The sequence below is a fragment of the Ornithodoros turicata genome, chromosome 9 (assembly GCF_037126465.1).
Source record: "Ornithodoros turicata isolate Travis chromosome 9, ASM3712646v1, whole genome shotgun sequence".
Classification (NCBI taxonomy): Eukaryota; Metazoa; Arthropoda; class Arachnida; order Ixodida; family Argasidae; genus Ornithodoros; species Ornithodoros turicata.
Genome location: NC_088209.1, coordinates 22562139 through 22583823, shown reverse-complemented (window position 1 = coordinate 22583823; position 21685 = coordinate 22562139). Strand labels below are relative to the sequence as shown.

At 45.1% G+C, this 21685-nt stretch overlaps 2 protein-coding genes across 5 annotated transcripts in view; one reads left to right on the top strand and one right to left on the bottom strand.

The window, feature by feature from the left end:
* Positions 1 to 911: 911 nt before the first annotated feature.
* Positions 912 to 8396, bottom strand: LOC135368364 (aspartate--tRNA ligase, mitochondrial-like). Of its 3 annotated transcripts, none has more exons than XM_064601573.1 (18): positions 8291 to 8396; positions 7963 to 8138; positions 7701 to 7861; positions 6843 to 6941; positions 6656 to 6754; positions 6436 to 6559; positions 6046 to 6092; positions 5914 to 5985; positions 5151 to 5255; positions 4797 to 4976; positions 4619 to 4720; positions 4400 to 4465; positions 3762 to 3914; positions 3553 to 3685; positions 3375 to 3454; positions 2076 to 2186; positions 1808 to 1883; positions 912 to 1165 (listed from the first exon to the last, which is right to left on the bottom strand). In XM_064601573.1, exons 2-18 carry the CDS (start codon positions 8078 to 8080, stop codon positions 957 to 959), a joined length of 1935 nt encoding a protein of 644 aa, XP_064457643.1. In that variant the 5' UTR covers positions 8081 to 8138; positions 8291 to 8396; the 3' UTR covers positions 912 to 956. The 3 variants fall into 3 exon arrangements, with proteins under 3 accessions (XP_064457643.1, XP_064457642.1, XP_064457641.1); XM_064601572.1 differs by lacking the exon at positions 8291 to 8396 and adding an exon at positions 8247 to 8265; XM_064601571.1 differs by lacking the exon at positions 8291 to 8396 and having other exon boundaries at positions 7963 to 8278.
* A 1155-nt stretch (positions 8397 to 9551) lies between these two features.
* Positions 9552 to 21685, top strand: part of LOC135368366 (cuticlin-1-like) — a 201634-nt gene continuing 189500 nt past the window's right edge. The window contains exons 1-6 of one of the 2 annotated variants that reach the window (XM_064601576.1): positions 9552 to 9771; positions 13173 to 13216; positions 13298 to 13337; positions 13422 to 13600; positions 14942 to 15221; positions 15305 to 15380. In XM_064601576.1, the coding sequence (XP_064457646.1) occupies positions 13175 to 13216; positions 13298 to 13337; positions 13422 to 13600; positions 14942 to 15221; positions 15305 to 15380 (617 nt within the window). In that variant the 5' untranslated portion in view covers positions 9552 to 9771; positions 13173 to 13174. Of the gene's footprint in view, positions 9772 to 13172; positions 13217 to 13297; positions 13338 to 13421; positions 13601 to 14517; positions 14877 to 14941; positions 15222 to 15304; positions 15381 to 21685 lie in introns of those variants that run through there. The other variant, XM_064601577.1, reaches the window with a different exon arrangement.

The window sequence follows — 21685 nt, the reverse complement described above, 5'->3', positions numbered from 1 at the left end:
GCGCGAACGACGGACCGCGCTGTTTCGGTATGGAGCTGTATTTAGAAACTTCAATTCCTCGTGAATTAAGTTCGACAAAAGTGCCGAGAAGTCGTGGCAAAATCTTCCCCGAGGAAAATAGCGTTGGCCCCGTATTGTTCAGAGAAGTAGATTTTTAAATATTAGTTTTTTTTTCGTTTTTTTTCGCTTTAGGTGAAACACACTGTATATTTATCTCACCAACTCCGAGACAACCTAATAAGAGGCCATACATGAGTAAAGAAGCTGTCCAGATCCCAACTCACTCACTGTGGAAAATATGTCAAACTTTCAACCAGTGATGTATTTATAATGGACTAGTATAGTCAATCACTTTGCTGCTACGATCTTACTGTCAGTAATTTCCGGTTTCTGGTCCTAGCAAGCAGTCAAGTCACCCGATTCGGGGCGTAATTTAATTACATTCCACGATGTCCGGAACGCCCCCCCCCACCCACCCTCACCCCCCGGCAGCTCTCCACTGTAGCTCTCCTCTGTAGCTCAGCCTGGTGCTGTCTGCCAGGGCGTGGCAGCACCATGAAAATGAGGTGGCACTGGCACTCCTTCAACCTCTCATGTTGGGGGGTGAAGGGAAGATGCATCTCTGAAGATGCACAATGAGCAAAATAAAGAAAAAAAGGTTTTCGTTCACAATTTTTTTGCGGACGACCTATCGAACACATTTTTGTTCGGCAAACGGCAACGGTATCAGGGGGATCGAAGGGACCAGATGTGCTCATTGAGACAACCTCGTAGCTTTTATAATTAAAAAGTTAATTGTCAAAAGGTAACAAAAATATCGCCCTAGGCGTTTGCTGGTGCCCTCCTAAGGATTGCCTTTCATGATATACTATATTGCAATTGATTTGATCTCAGAAAGAGTGATCACTGGCTTGGATTTCAAAATTTTTAATCAACATTAGGTTAGCACTGAGGTGTCAGTGCTGTTCGACCACGTTCCTGGCTGCTGTGCTTTCTGCCTGGTCGTCCGGTTTGCTGATGCATATGTTGTACAACTTCATCTCCTCCTCTGTAATTTTGGATGGCACTCCACACATGAGGTCTTTGCCTTCCATGGTCTTTGGGAATGCAATGACATCTCGAATGCTTTGGCCATTGCACAATATACATACGAGTCGCTCCAGCCCTGTAGGAGAAGCAGACGATGATCAGTGGTTGCATGCAAGAGACCATTAGTATGGCATGAAACACTGTAAAACCCTTAAAGCTTGTGAGCTCCTAACTTCTGCAGTATTTGCAAGTTGAAAAATTCCCTGTGTTTCGGAGCACGTGAACATTTAGAGCCAGAATCTGCGCTCTGAAAGCCATGCTGCAATTGCGAACTTCATTCTTCACGGTTGATTGTACTGGTTACTAGTCAGCACTTCAGCTATTCTGTAGCACAATCGTGTGGAATACAGCTTTCATCATGCTTTCATGAAAAATTAGGGCCACAAGATGTAAAGAGCTTTACAGTGCTCTCATTATTACATCCACATGCCAACACATGTGCTTGTGCACTTGAACAGCAAACATGAGCAGCAGCACAACACCTTGAATAGCAAAATGAAGGTGATAGGTATAATTTCCTGTAAAATTCCCTTTCAAAATTACTTTTTCTTTTTAGGTTGTACTTGTGTCTGTCAGTAGGTAATCTATCGAGCTATGAGATAGTGATTGAAATTATTTATTAATTATAATTAATTATATATTTATAAATTATTATTTATAGTCTGAAAGACGCTGGTTGATGAAAGTTGACGACACGTGATGAGTTTGGGATTCTTACCTATGGCGATGCCTCCATGAGGTGGAGCACCAGAGTTAAGAGCCTCAAGAAGGTGGCTCAACTGTGAAGGATCCTCCTAGTGTAGAGAATCACAATGTTCAGTAGTACTAAATGGTTAAAAAAATTTTCCTCTAAGAATTCCTCAGAAAGAATTGCACAGGTCAACAGATTACAAGTTCAGTCTTTCAGGTCTGAAACATGTTTCTAACTGTGGACAACAAACAACAACAACAACAATGGAACTGCAGTTATCAACTGTACTACTTACTTTCAGAATATTTGTGATGACGTGTTGCTGTAAGTAGGCATTATGAATCCGTATCGAACCACCTGCAATTTCCCAGCCGTTCAGTACTAGATCGTAATGAAGGCCTCGCACCTGAAAAAAAGGAAATACTTTAAGATGTAGTATGGGTGGAGGGCATTAGTAGCAGGTAGTCATGTAAGAATTGTTTGTTCAAAGATGTGGTATATAATTAGGGAGTGACCTTTTTTGGTTTAAACCCGATTTCTCCCCGAATTCCAGTCCCTATGAAATCCTCAAGTGACGTTTCCATTGAAGACCAACAAAGGTCGCCACGTGTAACACATGTAAGAGTGGGTCACTTACATTCCCAGCAATACACCCATGTGTGTCAACACTGTCTATACTTTCAGTGATTACCGCTGGAAGGTCACAATCTCGCAAAAAAACAACAAAAGAACAAAGAGAGATTAGGAAATTACTTAATAGAAGAGGAGAAACAAACACCCGAAGGCACAATTATCACCCGATTTCTCCCTGAATTAGATTAAAAAATAGCGCCCAATTTTTAGCCCCCGAATCTGAAAAAGGCATTTAAAACAAAAAAGTCACTCCCTATATATAATTAATATTGGAAGAAAGGCTTGTCATCCATGGGGTGCTTTCATGTATTCATTGTAAACTGTACTTGGGCTTTGGGGGGCCTGTGCTTGCGATCTCCAACAATGGAGATATGAACATCATTTCTTATGTATTTCCTTGTAAAGTACAGTGTAGTGCGATTTACGCACTCATGGAACTTGTAAAATGTTGGCACTGTAAAATTTTTCGAGGGAAAGGAAAATTCTGTGTTTGGTAGCCAGACCCAGAAATAAATTATTCATTCAGACTCCTCAGGCCATTTAGTTCAGCAAAGGTACTTGAGCACTGCTTAATGTAGCAAGCTAGTAAGGCGCCACAGTTGCCGGCATCAGTTTAAGAGATAACACATAGGGAACAGCAGGTTAGGTTTATTTGTATATTTATTTACGAAAAGATTGCACTAACCCTCCTCCTTTTCTATCCAGATAACATACACATAGCAAGCTACATGTCAACAACGTAACAACCTTGCATAACAATATAATCCCCAGCAAAAAATGAACTTTGTTCTCCCCGCAAGCAAACTCTCCTTCTAAGCTAGTGGGAAAAGTATTTTGTGGTGGTGCCCTCACAGCCAGCAATGTTACAGCTCTGTCACCGCACTTTTTTTTTTTTTTTAAGTACTGCAGTTGGTCAAGAAGCACTGCTGGAGCACGCATCGCAGAGCGGCCTAGGAAATACCTTTAGAGGTTCTGTGAAAACTAAATGTTGGTCCTCATGGTGTGGAGCTGTGAAAGGGTGGTGATTCGGTACCATTTTTCCTGCAAGGTCGAAACACAACATTCAGATAGCTACATATTGAACCCACTCCAAATGTGTACAGCTCATAACTTCCACAATTTTTATTCTGTCTGCTCACCATTTTCATCCAGTGCAAATAACGGGAAGTCTGTAATCCAGACAAATTTGAACATGTTTGCTGGTGGAGACTCTATGCCATTTTTGCATAACACCTTAAATGCCTCTACACGTAGCCTGCCCATAAGCAGGCACTGCAATAAAACGAATTTTATTGTGATACAACTCTATTTGTAACTAAGCTACGTATTAACAATTCCAAGAGCTTACCACTCGCTCTGCCTCTCCTGAACACAATAAAATCGTATCATGAGGCTTGATATGCTGCTGCTCAAATAACTTATGCAGAAGACCAGGGGGCAAATATTTCTTGATAGGTGATTTAATGCTGCAGTCACTTTGTACGTGTATATCGGCAATTCCCTGAAATTTGATATTATTCGAGGCATGAAATTGTAGAGGTCTGGGCTAGTTGATAGCTGTTCATCAACAGCTGTAGACACGTACAGCATGGGAAGTACATTGATACAAAGACATCTGTCCCGTCTCATTCCTGTTCGTTCGTCCCTGTGTACTTCCTGTGCTGTACATGTCTGCGATGAATTATATTATACTGCAGGTAGATGAATGTAAGAAAACATGTTTTCCTGCAAATCGCAAACCATCAAATGTCTGATTAACGTTCATGACAGATATCAGATATGTACAGATGACCTCGGAAGGGAGACACTGACACCAAAAGTTCTAAGAAGACATTAACATAACAGTTGAGTTTTCTGTATGTGTAGTCTTTTTGTGTGGTTCCTCATCCTCAAGAAAATGTTACCGTCAATAACAATTGTATCAGAGATCTTCAATCGTGACCTCATACCATCTCAGTGTCATTTGGTGCATTGCTGTGTGCTTACCTGAAGTTGGAATTGGTCTCTTGCAATTGCACGGAACTGCTCCATGTCAGTTTTCTTGAAAATTTTCTGTAGCGGGACAAAAGCTCCAAATGTACCAGAAGGTAAACGTGAAACAAATATCGAAGGTGCGTGAGTCGATTGACCTCCTTATCGTGCTCTTTATCACTACAAATTTTTGTTTCAGTTGTGCTTATCTATGCTCCTACACATCATACTTACTGCCCCACCAGGGATGACGATGGCTCGTATGGAATGGTTGGGACCTACTTTCGCAAACACATTCAGTTCACTCTCTTTCATTATGTCTGTGACATCCTGCAACTAAGAAACGAGCAGCTGCCCATGAAAAGGTGTATTTTTGTACAATTCCAATGACAAAACATCGTCGGACAGTTACCTCCATGTCGAACCTAAGGTCGGGTTTATCAGTACCGTAACGCGTGAGGGCCTCTTGATATGTCATTCTTGGAAATGGTGCTACAATAGGACCAAGGTCATCTGGCCAGCTGTGTACTAAGAGATCCTCTGTCAGTGTCATGACATCGTGCGCACTTGCAAATGACATCTCAATGTCCACCTGAAATGAGGGACCTTCATCAGCACTTCCGAACACAGAGAGCCCCACCCCTTTTTCATGAAAAGCTTCAAGAATCGCAAGGTATTACATGTGCATACCCATCTTCTAGAAAGAAATATAATGACATGGTGGTGCATTTGAGGGTCACTACCCTGGAGTACCAGCGACACAAACCTGAGTAAATTCTGGCTGACGATCAGGCCTGGCACCTTCATCACGGTAGCACCTAGCAATTTGAAAGTACCTGTCTATTCCACCAACCATCAACAGTTGTTTAAACTGAAAATGAAATAAAACGTAAAATAAAATTTGTTAGATTACTGTTCTAAGTTCAGAGAGCGGAATTCTAGGCAGTAAAAGCTGAAGTATTGTAGGCACCTAAGAGTGCATTAAAACAAAAAGTGCCACACAATTCAACTCACGAATGGAACCAGGGATGCTTAAACGGAAGCTTCACTCCGGATATCTTAAATTGCTCTTCTTGATCAGTGGATACATTAAGCAAATGAGCGAAACAATATGCTTCCAAGCTCTCTTCTAAGAAATTCATTTCATGCATGTTTCTTCAAATTGTACTGCATGACACTGTAGCCTGTAGCAGCCTGGAGAGGAACCAGGCCAAGACAGTAGGTAATCCCCCTAGCGGGATGGGCGCCATGTACAATCTGTCACCTGACGATCCCTCATTCTCTCCTGCCCATCTGAGGAAGAGCAATCGCTCGAAACGTCATTCCTTCTCTTTTCCTCCCTGGTTTGGTATACCAGTTGGTGTACCTGGCAGCCCCTTTGGATTTTCTTTTACGGGACAATAGGTAACACTACCTCTTACGAGGTACACCTTAAAAATACTTGTATATCTATTGTCCATAACTGTACATGTGCTCTCGGTGATGCACTTGCCTAAAATTCCGCTCTCTAGTTCTCACAGTGGGTTCACCTGCTGGGGACTCTGCACTAACGAGTAGAACATCCCGGGAAACCTGGTTGGTACCACGTATTCTTGTGCCCCCTACATGAAGTTTCAGATGTGAGAGAAAGCAGGCAAGTCTGACCGTGCTCACTGTCTCACCCCTGGAGTTCTTTTAAAGAGTGTAGGCGTGTCCACTTCCACAAAACCTGTACAAAATACTACCTTAAACATATCGCCTTTTGGTCAACAAAAATAGATAGGACTTCGTGTTGCCATGTGTGTTTTGAAAATCGTGAGGCAAAAATAGAGTTTCGTTTCGAGGGCTGTAAAATCGAGGTGATATTGAATGGAAACTAACTTCTCGCATTTGTGAACACAAGGTGCATTGCTGAACATGAACAACTCGTCATTCTTCAGAGCCCTTATTGGTGGCTGACTTTGCAGGCTTGCTTTCAGGGTTTACCCCCAGTGACCATAATGCAAGTCGGGTAAAGACGGGTTTGCCGAGTTTAGCCCTAATACACACAGGCTGTAAAAATGGGCAAATACCACGTGAATGTGCGAGGAACTCCCTGATCCGCTGTTGAAAGTCTGATCTCAGCCGGAGGTTCCTTTGCATCTCGGGTGACCGTAAATCCAAGTACCGGTACTGAAGCCGTAGCTGCTCCCTTTTCTGCGTCAAAAAGAGACATCACACGGCAAACTCTACTTGCTCGTGTGTGCACCTTCTGTAAAGTTGCCTAGCTGGACTGAAATACCTGAAAATTACCTTCTGAAAATCTCGTATCTGAAATGGTATGTCTGATTTCGCTGCATTTAGCACTTTAACTTGTTGACAGAATACCTCTATTTCTCCTGTGGAAAGGTTCTGTAAAACGACCAGATGCAGTCATTCAATGATGCACTTTTAGTTTGAACGCACGGTACTGTATTATTGCAAATATCGTTACTTTCACCTTATTTTTCTGATCTTCAGGCCTCTCTATAACCCTTCCTGTGATCTGAACAACCGATTCTAACGGTACAGACTGCAGCAGCTTTGAACTTGCTTGTTCCTGCAACGATGTTGCACAACGTATTTTACTGTAAAACTTACAAACTGTGATATGCTGCGTAAACTGCACACACAAATGATCCACTTTCCACTGCCCATTTTCTGGAGGCCCACGGTGAGGGGCAATCGCCTTTTTCACAAAGACTCAGAGAACGGTGCACATACTGGGCGTTTCACGGAAATAACCCAGCTCAGTAGTTCTGGTAGTATCAGATAACTTTCTTTATGCAAAACATCTTTGAGACAGTTAATTACTTTAAGAAATCTAAGCCATGTGTCAGCACAGGGGCTTTTTACCTCTAATATTTTTCGCTGATGGGTGTGATCGCTAGAGTACAGGTGACAAATGCATCCGTAGTAAAAGCTAGTTAAAAGTCAGATCATGGCCTATATCTCAAGGACGTTTACAAAAAAAGTTCAGTAGCTTTAGCAATCAATCAATTATTCAGTTGGGGATTTGTGTGAAACACCCTGTATTTTTTTTTCAGCACAAATACAATGGTTACTTAAACATGGGGAGTTCCCCTCAGTACAGCACTGTTTACAACGTATGTCCAGTTGCACCAATGCTAAAACAGTAATGAACGAATTTGTGCCTTTGTACTGAGGGAAACAGCTGCTGGTACTCTGATACTGAGATGTTTCCTGGTCATGGCTCATGCACATACTACAAGGCTGAGTGTTTGTTTCCAATCTGGATAGAGCATTTTGATAATCTCCAACAGGGCAAAAAAAAAAAATAAAGGGAGAAAGGTCTCACATCTTCTGGTATAATGATTTGAGTTGAGCCGTACGCGTCTCTCATTACAAGAAACTTGTCCATCCTCTTGAACTGTATCCACCCACAAAGTGTGACATGTTTTCCGACATCCTCGGTGCGTAGCTGCCCGCATGTGTGCGTTCTCCAGGTGTGCTTGTTCACTGCGGTAATTTCGAAAATAATTCACCTCAAGCTTAATAATAATACAGGTAGCAGTCGCGAACAAGAAATGTGAGCACACAAAGCCGTCAAGTAAGCTTACCATGCTGGCAGTACAGCCTTTGGCTTTCGCCAGCATTGATCGCTTTTCTTTTACACAGCGTGTTCCTTAGCACGGACAAAACAGACCATCCGTTTCTTGCAACGTTTGAACACGGCATATTTCGGGCTTCCTTCGGGCTTCACAAGCGTGCAACCCGGGGTAATGTGTCCAGTGAACTGGACATGAAAACCGCAATTGAGGAAACAGAATGTGAGGAGCTGAAACAAATTAGCACGGCATCTGAAAACACAGTACTTGAGAAATAAGATTATTTTAGCACACACAAGGTTAATCGTGAACAACCATTTATTTCAACAGGAACCATTACCGTTTGTCGATGGCGATTGTCGCAGCCCACAGCTTCACGCGGTGGTTTCGGTATCCCCGCACCTCGCGCAGCGGGCTGACGTTTGCGCAGATTGAAACGAAAGACAATTGAAACAAGTTTATGGTGATCGGAGTTTCATCACCCGGGGCGACACGCTGCTCGATTGCTGGGGGCGAGAAAGTAACACATAAAACTAACCAAATTGAAAATTTAGGAAGGAATGGGGACTGCTATACAACTTTTAGAAATTACCTGTGAAAAGTCTATGTACACTGTACGTAGCGCAGGGTTAGCAAAGATCAAGTAAGAATTTCGCAATGAAGATCAAATGAATAAAAAGGGCGCTTGCATTGGGTGACGTATTATGTACTAAAATTTGATGTAAAAATTTCCTGTTGGTCTAGTTCTTTGTGGACTAACTTCTTTCGTCGTGTTTTTTTACAATTTTGAAGCACAGCTGTGACTTCTGTTGTTACGAGAACAGTACACACGCCTTCTGGAATTTATTTCAAGGCACCACTAATGCCCTGACAGCTCAAGAAAATGGCACGATAGAGTGTTGACAACATTACCGGTCAACGATGATTATAGATATTTGTCTGCATCAGGAGTACGGTTGTGTCCGTTCTTTGGGCGACCGCGGTATATTGTACTCTTGGTTTGTAGACACTTGATAAAGAAAGCGGATGCAGAGGTATAGAGTATAGAGTAACTTACACTCAGGGTATACTCTTCAGAACGCATGTAAAAACGTCGTCCTAACCTACAATTCGAAACGAGTTGTTCGTTTGATAAACTCGTTTGCTACGGCATTTAGGTCCACTTCGCGAGCAAGCTCTTTGTGGCAGTGAAGTAAGGCGATAGCGAGAGACGTGTGAAATGAATAATTGCTGGGGGAAATGTTACAGTTGAAAAAGAACGTCAAAGTGTGCGCACTTGAATATTTTCATTCCCCTCTTTCAGAGCTTGATTTGTTTGAAATGGTTGCTTTAAGTGTTATTTTCTGTCGCTATAAAAATTTCGTATTATCAGCGTCCATAACGTGGTTTCTACCTTGTTGTCAACAGTTTGCGAGGTTGTTTTGTCACTATGGTTATCTTTCGTGCGTTATGCAAGCCCAATTCCTTCCTTTATGGAACGTTCTCGACTGATCGTTATGATGCATTGTATACCTAAATACTGCAGGGAACGCAATTAACTTTTTAAATGCTAGGTACCGTACCCAGACTAGGATATTCAAGTTACGTTCTTGTGACAGCTCACGGGAATGCGGCAGCAAGCTCATTGCGCCCAACCGCCCACACTGGACCATGCTCCTCCGAAAGGACAGTCGTGGGAAAGGGCCTGCTATTCGGTGGGACGCTACGGGCAGCGCTTTCTGAAGCAGTCATCCCGTTCATCACCTTCGCTGTTGCTGCTTCTGGAGCAATACAACCACTGGACATCACGTGTTGTCACAGGATTATAACATCAACCGACCGGTAAGCATTTCTGCAAATTATACTGTCGCTGCGCGTAAATACTGACCCCGGATGTTCATGAGCAAATATTTGTGGTTACTCAAGTGTCGTAGCCGCAGCCAATGCCAATGAAACAACTGCCGTTGATTGATTTTATTTTAATTCATAAGAAGAAGAAAAGTATGGAGAGTTTAGCTCTAATACATTGTGACCGGCTTCGCTACAAGATTTCTGGAAGAACAAACCAACGTCGTTATTGAATTTCGTGCTTTATTTTCTCGGAATGTGGCTACAGATTTGGGAGCGGTGATGTTACAGCTTTGTGGTGATGATTACTTCATTCTGCTGAGCGGTCTGCCTGCCGATATCGCGCGATGCCTCAGTCTCGAGGGAGTTCGTACACGTCTTTGGCCGATTTGACACAGGTCTGTGTCGCTATTTTTCTTTGGTCTTCTAAACTGAAAAGTATACTGGGATAATTGGAAAGGCTGTCAATTGCCTTCCCCGTGGAATCCTACAAGTTGTCGCGTGCTAGACGGTGTCGCACATCGTATACCAGAGGAGAGGTCTCGCTTCCATGGTGGATGGCGACTGTATGTTGGAGTAGGACGCAAAACGTAAAGATATTGGAACTTTTATTTTATTAGTCTTAGCCTACAGATGTCACAAACCACTGCATCGACAGCGGGTCACATCGACGCGGCAGGCCATTGGGAACAAAAGGGCTATATTCGGTACCGCATAATGAGGCTGCGCTGGTCGCTTCTATTCAATCAGCAAAGTTCATCTCTGTCCTACTTCCGAGAGTGAGGAAGAAAGAAAGTCAGAAGACGAAGGACCTTTGTGTTTACTCCCAAGCAGTTATAGTCTATTCACGCGGGTGGCTCCTTCTTTGGCGTACCGTGTGTATAGACAGTACTGTTGATGCTTTCTCGTTTTTTCCTTTTTTTTTTACGGTACCGTAGTGGAGTTGAGGCACCATCTCATAAAATGAGTTCATTCAATAGCGTAAGTCGTCAGGTCTCTAACGCCACAATTTTCATCCCAATCGCGTTCATAGTTCCTTTTAAAAAATCAAAATTCAAAATGTGTGGGCAACACTGTGCAGAAGTGGACACCAACTTCGCATTACTCGTCAATACAGCGGCAAAACTGCTTTGCATGCGTATAACAATGGGTCTAACGCAGCGACACCTACGACGCGCCGCGTAGAAACCGAAACCGCACCACCACCACCACCAACAACAAAAATGCTGGATACATGAAGGCCAGTGTTGCCCGCTAAAATGAGGATTGTCTCGCACCGGGCGTCGCCCCCTACCGATTTTATCGCAATTTTGACAACAAATTAAAAATCTTTGGCGATATGTCACGTGAGTGCTATGTCGCGATGTATTCATGGGGAACGCGCTCCTATATATGACACCAAACATTTTTACCGGAATTTAAAAGTGACATATCTACTTTCGGTGGTATGTGTCTGGATACATATTTCTCCAGTTTCTGTTGGCAACTCTAGTCGTTCGCATGCAGTGTCACGTGCCAGTGAAGGGAATTGCGTTTATTTTAGAAAATGTACTCTTAGAATATGTGTCTTGCGGAAAACGTAATAACGCGACTTCATGTGTTATTTATCAGTTGACTATGTATTTCAATCGAAGCAATTAAAAAGCGAAGAGAAGCATAAATAATAAATTAAAAAGTAAAAATAAATAAATAAATAATTAAAATAATAAATTAGCAAAGACACGAGAAAGAAGCCTTAGACAACTTGGAACACTGAAGCAGGACGCCGCAACCTAGTGGATGTGAACGTGATGAAGGTAGAACCTCCTTGACTTTGAACAGTAGAAAGGTGGAGGTGTAAGTTTAGAAAGTGGACGTTGAATGTGGAGGCACAAGTGCAAAGGTTGAGACTGGAAAGGAGCGGACGGGGCGAACTCAAAACCAACACAGGGTACACTGGGGGTACGCTTCCGGTACACTCTGTCTTGTCCACTTCTTTGGTGTCCCGATCTCTCCACTTATCATCCGTCCGTTACTCCTCAGAACGCACGCACTTTCCCGCGCATTTTATGTGTACACAAAAATGAAGGAAATTTGACTCCTTTGAAATGTTTAACTCGGCTTGCTTATCCTTAGGCATTCTCCCTTCCCCTACCTCTTTTTCTTTTGTGCTGTCGTTGAGGGTATCTTCGATTATTATTATCTATTTATTTATTTATTTCTTCATGGTTTATCACTGTACAAAGTCATAGAAACTGTGTGGTCCTATAACCGTCCCTTTTTTTTATTCCCCTTTTTTTTTCTCCTTTCTTTTCTTTTTCGTATTCCCCTACCCCCTTTTTTCCCCTTTTTTCGGAATAGCCAAGCCGGCTCTTTGCCTGGCTGACCTTTCCTTTCTTTTTTTCTTAATAAACATACCCCCCACCCCACCCCCATAACCGTGGCAAGTATCGGGTCCACTACAGATGTTCGTCGTTACTATTGACAGCAACAGTATTTCACACTACAATATGTCAAGAAAATCACAGAAAGGAACAAGAACATAACCATAAGGTGTAATCGGCATCATAATAATTTACCATATAACTATAGGATCCTCCGACAGAATCAAGTCCCGTAAAGGTTACCTTCCATCTTTGATTTCATTCGTTTGTGGTTATTGACCTTTCCTTTCACTTCCGTTATGGTCTTAGGCACTCAACTTTTGGTGGAGGAATGAGTATAAGGCAGTGGGCGAAAGCCGTAACCCGGAAGCCTTGATGCAGTGTCGCCTACACGCGATAGTTCCTTTAGGGTCAATGGCAGTCAGGGAACCTTGGCATTGCCGGTCGGCACTTTCTCGTCGATTACGCAAAAATTAAACGCCGCGAGAGTGGGGTCGTAATTACCTATTCCAGTCGCACGCTAACTCTGGCATGCTAAGACTTATAAAATGTACTTTTTAGAAGTAATTTAATTACACTTACAAATGCAGACTCATAAAAGTAACGGGCTTGTACCAGGGAGGGACCATAATTGTAACTTTTTCTGAAATTTCAATATGAGTTAGTCAGAAAAGTAATTCAGTTAGACCGAGTTAAATACGTTTTGTTTGTTTCACTATAATATTGCAGCGACACAGCTACAGACAAATTTCAGTATGTAACTTTGATGTATAATATTATTGCTCCCTGGGGAATACGGTGTAATATGGGTATATTTATTGAGAACAAAAAAGGGGTGAGTAGTGGAGTACAAACGCTACAAACTATTTTCAAATGTGACTTAAGTTACAGTTACAGCGAGTATCGAAATTAATGGTGGGAGTGATTAATTAATCATAATTAACTAGATGTCTGAACGCGCTCAGCCAGCGACTGTTTATAGCCAATTGATTATTATTTCTTGTGCTTGAAATCTACGATGTTTCTTTCTAGGAATGTACATGAACTTCTCCCTGTGGCTGCTCGCTGTTATAACCGTAAGAGTTTGCGGCTTCTTTGTTTGATCGCTTCTCAGTGTTTTGGCAGCGGAATGTTTGATTTACCCGTCCTATGTGCAGGTCGATAATATACGCGCTTCTGGAAGTTTGGAAACGAAAAGTGAGTCCGTCTGTGTCAAGAGCTCTACCCGAGCTTATTTTATTGACGTACAAGAACTCTACATATTTCCATGTCGTCTTGCAGTCCATGTAGATTGCGAAAGTGACAGAGAAAACATGCTAGTGGTCGTGAAGACGGACGACTCGTTCTTTGGCCATGTCTACGTCACCGGACGTCATCTGGATCCTGCCTGCTCGGTCACCGGAACAGGAGGGAACATCACTGTGCTCAGAGTGCCTTTCAAAGGTTGCCATACGAAACAGGTAAAGCATTCAAAGGCACTTGTAGAAAACAACGGTATGTCTGGTAGAAAACAACAAGGTATGTCTGGTGGTGCACGACCTACTAGATTATAACGACCATGTCATAATCGGCAACCCCTATGAGGAGCCCGTCCTCACGATCCGCTAGGGGCGCTACTAATCGGCCCGCGAGATGTACGTCATGATTGGACAATGGGAATTTGAATTTTGAACGCGCGGAAGCGGACGTATACGACTACCGGAGCAGACGACACCAATAGCAGAGGACATCCACCGCTTGTACAAAAATACTAAGGTAAGCTGAAGTACAAAGTATTGCAGAAAATGCCCACATCCCGCCCACAAACGCTCTGCCCTCAAAGCTCTCTTCACCTTTCTGGATACCATAGGACTTCGATACTTATTGTGAAGGGGCTCATTATTACATTCCCCGCATCACCACCAGCAATGGGGTAGAGTATTGCACCTGGCGACGAAACTCCCCATTCATCATCTCGCAATAAAGTTGTTGTTCTTATTGTCCAGGAAGCAATAACCGGGCCGATGAGTAGCGCCACCGCTAGCTTCCAAATGCGGCGCTGGGAAGAGGTGCCCATGACATGGTCGTTATAATCTGGTATGTCGTGGTCTGCCGCTACCCATGCAGCACAATGTACTGAAAGTCGAGTGCAATAGGGGTAGACGGGTAAGTGGAAGGCCTTGAACAGACCTGTGCTAAAGAACATTGATAAGACACATACCGTCCACCCCCATTACACTCGACTTTCAGTACATTGTGCTGCTTGGGTATTATGAGGTGGCATCAATCAAGAAGGCTTCTGCACTCTTTCAAAAACGTCACGCATCTGGTCCGTCTGCCATACATTTTCCATGAGTCATCTTTTCTCTTCTTCGCTCTTTCAGTGACGTCACACACGTCCAACGGTCATAGCAGAACCAGATGCATGACGTAAATTGAAAGAGTGCAGAGGCCCCCTGTTATCTAGAAGGTGTTGTATCGACACGATTGCTTTGATTTCTTACGCCTGCGAAAACGCAGAGCCACGCTTCCAGGGAATTGTGCGGCGCAAGAATGGGACGCCCATGGGAGCACAGTCACTAATTGCGTTTATGCAGTCTGTTCCTCGACAATGTTGATAAGTTATCATGTTATCGAGGTATTATGTCAGGTTTCTTGTATCTTTTTTGTGATCTAACAACGATGATGATGATGATTCAAAATTTAATGGTGCACGGACAGTTTACAACGAAAGAAGGAGGAATTGCACTACCCAGGGTAATGGCTGTGATGGGTTGCACAGTAGCACTGGTACCTACATCTGAGCATTGCCATCTTCGCAGAGACCTGGTGGACTGTTCATAAGCCACGTGACAGTACAACAACATGGGTCTATCCTAAGAGCTGGAGACAGCGACTACGAGGTCGGCTGCAAAATGTTCGATGGCGACCTAAAGGTGACCAGCCGTTCGGCCACGTTGCCAGACCCCGTCGCCCTAGAAGCAGGCAACGCGACGGCACCTCAAGTCCTCCTGCGCGTGTACGACTTCGAGAATGATGTGTTCGCGAACACGGTGCGACTTGGACAGGTCGTCGAGCTTGAAATCACTATTCGTGACGGACGTAAGACTAGCGTTCCCACACACATGCAGTACCGCTGGAGGACTTGGAAGATTCCTAAGCATGTCAACGTATGTCTCCTGCAGGTCTCTACAAGGGAAGCGTCAAGGACTGCGACGCCATAGGAGCGGGAAACGTTGTCTTCCCCGTCATTCGAAATTAGTAAGTTCCTCTTCTTTTGTCAGGGGACTTGGCTGCTCCGTAAAGCCTATTGCAAAGCTCACTGCTGCACCTGCTGAGCAGCGTTTTTGCGCTGTTTTGTTGTACACGCGTTCAAATGAACGGCAAATGTCTTTGGGAGTATAAGAGACGTTCGTAGCGTGGATCGACGAACCTATCCTAGATGCCATCATGGTACTGGTGGCGCCGCGATTTGAGAACGCGCCAACATTAGAAGCCACCAGGCACTTGTACCGTATAGTGCTTCGCAAACAGCGAAGAATCTCCGTGGGCTGTAAAAGTACATGTATATACGTAAGCCACCTCACTTTTAATCGCACCTTCGCATACCGTTATCGATATTGATGCGGCCTTATCAAAAGGCGGTCCATAAAGATTATGCGGTGACTCATGGGATTGTTGTTTCATGATACCGTGCTGCTGACACACTATTTGCCATGAGATCTTCGTGACTGGTGCTCTCTGACATTAGCGTTTATGTATGTGGCGTACACACGTTCTGTGCTTTATTGTAGAGTCATGTACGCGTTGTTTGATCGTTTTGCTGTGGAAATGTCGTTACATTTATTATAACGAGTCATGAAATCTTGCTAGCTTCGACGCCACCTCGTTAAGCAGTGACGTCATAAATATAGCGCTCCTGTTTATGGATTAAAGGGGCATTAAAGTACAAAATTTTCTCCTGGCGGAATGAAAGATACCGTTACGTTGACACGAACATAAAAGGAACGGGATTGCTCCGTTACGTCTTTCGTCTCGTATTTCATCGTTGTCTACGATCGATAGAAAAAAGCACGCAACTTACGCCTTCCTCTCTCTCTCCTTCTCAAGAAGTGCGATGATGTGGAGAGGCCTCGGATTGGTCTACTCAAACGATCTCCCGCGGGGATTGGACAAACCGTTTGAGGAGACCAATGAGAGTCCGCTCCGAATTTGTTGGCCTTCTTGAGAAGAAGAGGGAAAGCGCAAATTGGTGGTTTCTTTCGCTCGTAAATCACAAACGACGCAACCGATGAATCCAGTTCCTTTTGTGTTCGTGCAAGATAAACATTTCTGGTCGTTTCCACGCCACGCGTCGTGCGCTCTTGATAAACTGCGTCCCAAGAGCCGAGCAAGATGGGCAAACGAAAAAAAAAAGGGGGCGGGGGGGGGGAAGCGACAAGCGGGCTGCGAGCATCGTGCGTTTCGTCCTTGATGTCAATGATCTTGTTTCCGCGTTTTCTGGCACAGCCTGCGTTGACAACATCATCACGTGATCACACACGCAGCACGAGCTACGCAACAACCCAGCTTTCGCAGTCGTCACTAGGAAGGCTGTTGTAGAGATGTGTTGTGCGAGTGTCTCACTTCCCGTCAAATGTTCAAAAATATATTTCGTAACGTTTCGAATGATTGAAACCCCCAAGTGGATCACGTGACTGGAGTGATGAAGAAAACATCCCTCTGGGCAGTCTCTGTCGCTCCTCACTCAGTACCGTAAACAATTTCCTGAACGCGTGAGCTCGTGGTGACCGGGTGCTAACTTTTAATGCGTAATTCGCCAAATACACGTGCTTTCAGTCTTCAATTACGCGTATGTACACGTCACGTTTTTTTTTTTTTCTCTCTTTATTTGTTTTTCATGTCCGTTTCCATGTTGCGCAACATAAAGGAGTGTCAAATATCACATGACTGAACGACAAGCCCCACACGAGACATGACACAGCTTAATTCAATATCTGTTTTTCCCGATGGTGTGCCTACATAGCATGTCAATGCTTTCTTGTGCAAAATCTATGTGGCTCACATATGGTTCTCTTTTGATAAGGTAACATGTCACACACTCTTGTCCCTTGATACGAGCGTAGCAGCGACACCTTCGAAGCGTAGAGGTCATCCAGGCTACACACTGCGGTGCCTGGCTGTGAGGGTTACATGTTGCAGACACTGCAGCGTCTCTGCCACATTAAGATTTCATCTCCACTAATGTGCGATGTTGCGACTTCGGGGTGTTGGTAGCAGGCCGAAGGAGACTCAGCGAGGGAAGATAGAGATGTAGCAGTTTATTCACATGATGTTCGGCTCCTTTCATCTTCAACTGGCGGCAGACAATTGATCTTTGACGGCGAAGGTACTGCTGGATCTCAAGTGGATCTCTGGTTTCGCTGCAGCGTGTTTTCGCGTATGCTGCCGATCTGGTATCGTCCGGTATGACGCCAGTCGCCAAGTCATAACAGCGATAACGAGATCGTTAGTGCTGCTACAAGAGACACCAGTAGTGTAGGGCCGAAGCCACAGGTCAGATTACCTGGAGTTCGAGTTTGAATGTTTAAAAAGGGGGGGAGAAATTGAATTCGTCACCCGACGAATTCTGCTACCCCGATAATGAACCCCTAGATGAATGAACACGCGCAGAAAGTAAAAACATCACCCCTTCAGTGCTGTGTCGTCTTTTTAGCTCCCCGGCACTGTTTTTTATAGCGATTTTAAAGTAAAAGTAGAGAACAGGGAACTCGACGACACGCCGAACGCGGCAAAAAGACCTGGACTTCGACGTTAGGTACATAGCTCCAATGGCAAGGTGGAAGGGGCGATGCTCCCTGTAAAGAGTTTAAAAACCTCGAGCGCAAGGGGGACCATCAGAAGACCTGGTATCGGATTGAGCCAACACCTCCTAGATAGCAGAAGGCCTGCGCCCCACGTGACATAGCGTCACACACGAAGGCCAGCTGTGGATGCTGCTACGACTTCAATGAAAGAGCGAACAAGCGAGAAAAGCTCGAAGCAGCTCGCAAAACTCACGCAGGCCTTCGTGAGCAGGGCAGTGCGCAGGCCTTCTACTATCTAGGAGGTGTTGATAGAGCAGCCCTATAGAGTCACTAAATAGGGGTAGTATCGCATTCCTTTTCCGCGCCGGAGCCGCCGTTCAGTGTCCGCGATTGGACCGATCGTGTCACGTGGTTTCTCCTTCCAAGAACGCGCCGTCCATGTTGAGTCCCCTCCACCCAAAAGCGGTTTCCTCGGTTGCGAGCTGGCTCGACTGCGTGCTGTTCTCCGGCGGAGAATGGGGAGATTGGCGACGCAGCCGCGCCGGACTCAAGATGGCGGTCTCGCCCGCCGGCGTGGCTCAATGTCGCTACTCTGCTCACTATTTAGTGACTCTAAGCAGACCCGGCAAAGCTCCGAGGCAACAACAGCCTCGGAGAGTACTTGGTCGCCGGCTAGCGCATCAAACCTTGTTGTTGTATCAACGAGCATGGAAGGCACTTGGAATATACATATCATTGTAATGCGCCATATGAGCATACTACCTTCAGGAACCATCATGCAGAACATTTCATTTGGGAAGGGTGTGTTTACTGATAAAATGTTTTGCAAGAGAGCGCGCAGCTGCGGCGGCGACGACCGCGCCCAGCGGCTCCTCTCGACGACAGGTGCCAGAGCGCTTTTCATTGGTCATCGAGAATAGGCGAAAATTTTCGTTCAGCTTTTTAGTTCAGTTTAGTTCTTTCTTGGGTTTTAGCTTTTATCGGGCATATTTGTTGGAGGGTTGGCCAGTAAACAACAGCCTCTCACAGAAGAGCTTATGTACACAGACTTGTTCTATTAGTTCTATGTTGTTTCGGGTTTAGTGGCAGGTGGTTCTAGGAGTTCTGCACCCTAAATCCAGGGCTCCTCCGTGGCCTATATGTAACGCCGTCTTGTGGATGTGCGTGAACTATACTAAGCATCAGAAGAGGAGTACAAACAACTGTACTTTATTTGAGTTACGATGGCGAGGATGAAGTACGCTCGACGCATAGCTGTGGCGACGGGGCTGAGAAAGAGTGAAAGAAGGCTTGCGTTGATTTTTTCTGAGTGAGTGTAGTTGCCGAACCGGCCGAACGTTATCTTTGTTCCTCTACCGGACTGCCCAACTGGTGGCAAAGTTTGAAACTTGTCTTCGATCATGCACCACGCGCATTTCAAGTTATCAAACGTGCACATATTCATTTCTGTGTTGATTGATTGATTTTTTAAAAGAAAAAAATGGAGATGGTTGTCATTTCCGTGTTCATATTCCTTGCGTTCTAGCCATTGTAATTTGTTGCTGAAAACTTGCTGTGCTCAGCGTCCCATATACCGGTGGTGGCGGTGGCGCACTTCAGGATACTTCCGTTCACGAGGATGTGGGCTCGTTCCCTGGCCCTCGATGCACGCAGCGCTGCTGCCAACATGTATCCGTACGCACACTGTGTCGTTGCCCATACCAGGACACACCCGACTGCGGAAACGGGTCAAAGACAAGAGATGGCTACGCATAGGAAAATAAGCGAATATGAGGGCTCATGCATGCACTGACGGCCTGCAAGAGCAGGTGTTAATGGCGGCTGCATGCCTCGAGTGAAGAGAGTAGTCCTTGCACTTCACAGGCGGCCTTGCATAAGTCACAAGATAAGATAAGATAAGTTTAACTGGAGTGGGGTGTATTGGAGGTGGCTGTCCTAAGGGCGCCTGCAGCTAAAGTTCTTACGCGTTAAAATATAATAATTGGGAGTTATGGAATTTAGAAGCAGCCTTTTATACCTCATACACTAACGTGCGGTGGCTAACGTGCTTTTAGCCACCGTCCGAAGGCAGTTCAGTGTCTTCTGTTTTTCTCAAAGGGCTTCAGCAAAGAAACTAAGCAAAGCGATGACATTAGCTACACCATGGTTCTCTTCGCGCGCGAGAGGGGAAGTCGGTAACGGGGAAGAGGAGTGGAGACGTAAGATTGCACCGGGGCAGCCAGCTGTCTGTTCGAGTCGAGGTCGATTGATTCCTCCATTACGGGTGACATAACAGATCGAAAATTATAGTTTCCCCCTTGCCGTGCATATATCACCGCCGAACCCGACAGAAGTAACCCGACATACTGCCCATTATGTTGCGTTCTGTTGTAACGATCTAGATAAGGCGTCGGGTTCGTTGCCCGTTGATCCGTGAGCAGAAACGGTTGTTCTCCGGACGGTGGATCTGCGATGATCCGGAACGGCACCCACATTGCTTTCCATTCGTGCATATCTGACGCGCTTCTGGTGGGAATTCTACTGTAGCTCAATCATCGAACTTGCCGTGTCAGGCCACGACGTTGTTGAAACAGAACCTCACCATACTGAAACCTCTTGTACGTTTCCAAGAATAAGCTCTGTGTCAGCACCACCTAGATAGGGAAAGCCTGCGCATTGCATCCTCTCCCTCTTGCAATTAAGAGTCAGAATTCGTCGGCTACTGCGATGCACCGTTCCGCGAATTCAAGAATCCGCAAATGATTGCAGCTCACCTGGAACCTGATGCAGACGTAAATATTTAGACAAAAAGTGCAACACGCTTTCCAGAAAGTCAGTTTTGAGAAAGATTGAGACCGTTTTGCGCTTTATTGCCAAGTTTTTTCATTCAGTGCTCGGGGACGTTCAGTCACAACTCGCAGACGACGGTACGTGGTTCTTTCCATGGGCACGACCGCTGAAAGCCCGTTCATGATTGGCTACGGCCGTTGAGAACACGATCCTGATTGGCTGACTCTTAATTGTCACATCACGTGGACGAGCGCGGACTCTTTCTGTATCTAGGTGGTGTTGTCTGTGTCCTGTATGAGATCTCATGGTGCATCGCGTGCAGCAAATGTAGAGGGCGCACGTCCGCGATTCGCTGCCGACGCACTTCATCGATGACATAACCCGTGTGTAAAGGTTGTAAACGTGGGATGCGACGGTGCTCTTACAATTTTGTCAATATTGAGTCGGCTCTGCGCGGCCTCTTCCTGCTGACTCAGTCTCCCCGTATCCCGCAAGTTTTCTCACTTTGTACGCACATATACCGGTTGGTGGCCACCAAGCGCAGGCCACGTATGCGTGAATCCCACGCGTCAAAATAAAAACCATCGTGATAAATGTGAAATATATATATACCCAACAACCATGGGCGTACGAGAGGGGGGCAAGGGGGGCCGTGCTCCCCTGGAACTCCAAGGTCGCTTGTGAAAGTGGTACACTCTTTAGTCATCGTAATGATTATTCTCAGTCGTAATGATAGGAACCTCTGGACATCCACACAGTGCGCAACATCCGCCTCCAGAAAAAGATGTGGTAGGGGGTGGGGGTTTGCACTTTTGCCTCCCCCTAGAAGCGCTTTGCCCCCCCCCCCCAATCCGGAATATATCCTGAGAACGCCCACGCCAACAACGCTGTCGTTTCTGCGAAAAAGCTAACGGTTGAACTCAACTGGTCGATCCGGCACATCTTTTTGTCTCTCCCTCTCTTTCCCACTGATTTATCCAGACCCTCCAA

Excerpts from the sequence above, each read along its gene's own strand:
- LOC135368364 (XM_064601573.1), bottom strand. The coding sequence starts at position 8,080 with ATGCCGTGTTCAAACGTTGCAAGAAACGGATGGTCTGTTTTGTCCGTG. Across the intron at positions 6,093-6,435 it reads GTTCCTCGCACATTCACGTG|GTTTTGTGGAAGTGGACACG; the intron begins GTATTTGCCCAT and ends TATTTTGTACAG. Across the intron at positions 1,884-2,075 it reads TCATCACAAATATTCTGAAA|GAGGATCCTTCACAGTTGAG; the intron begins GTAAGTAGTACA and ends TCTCTACACTAG.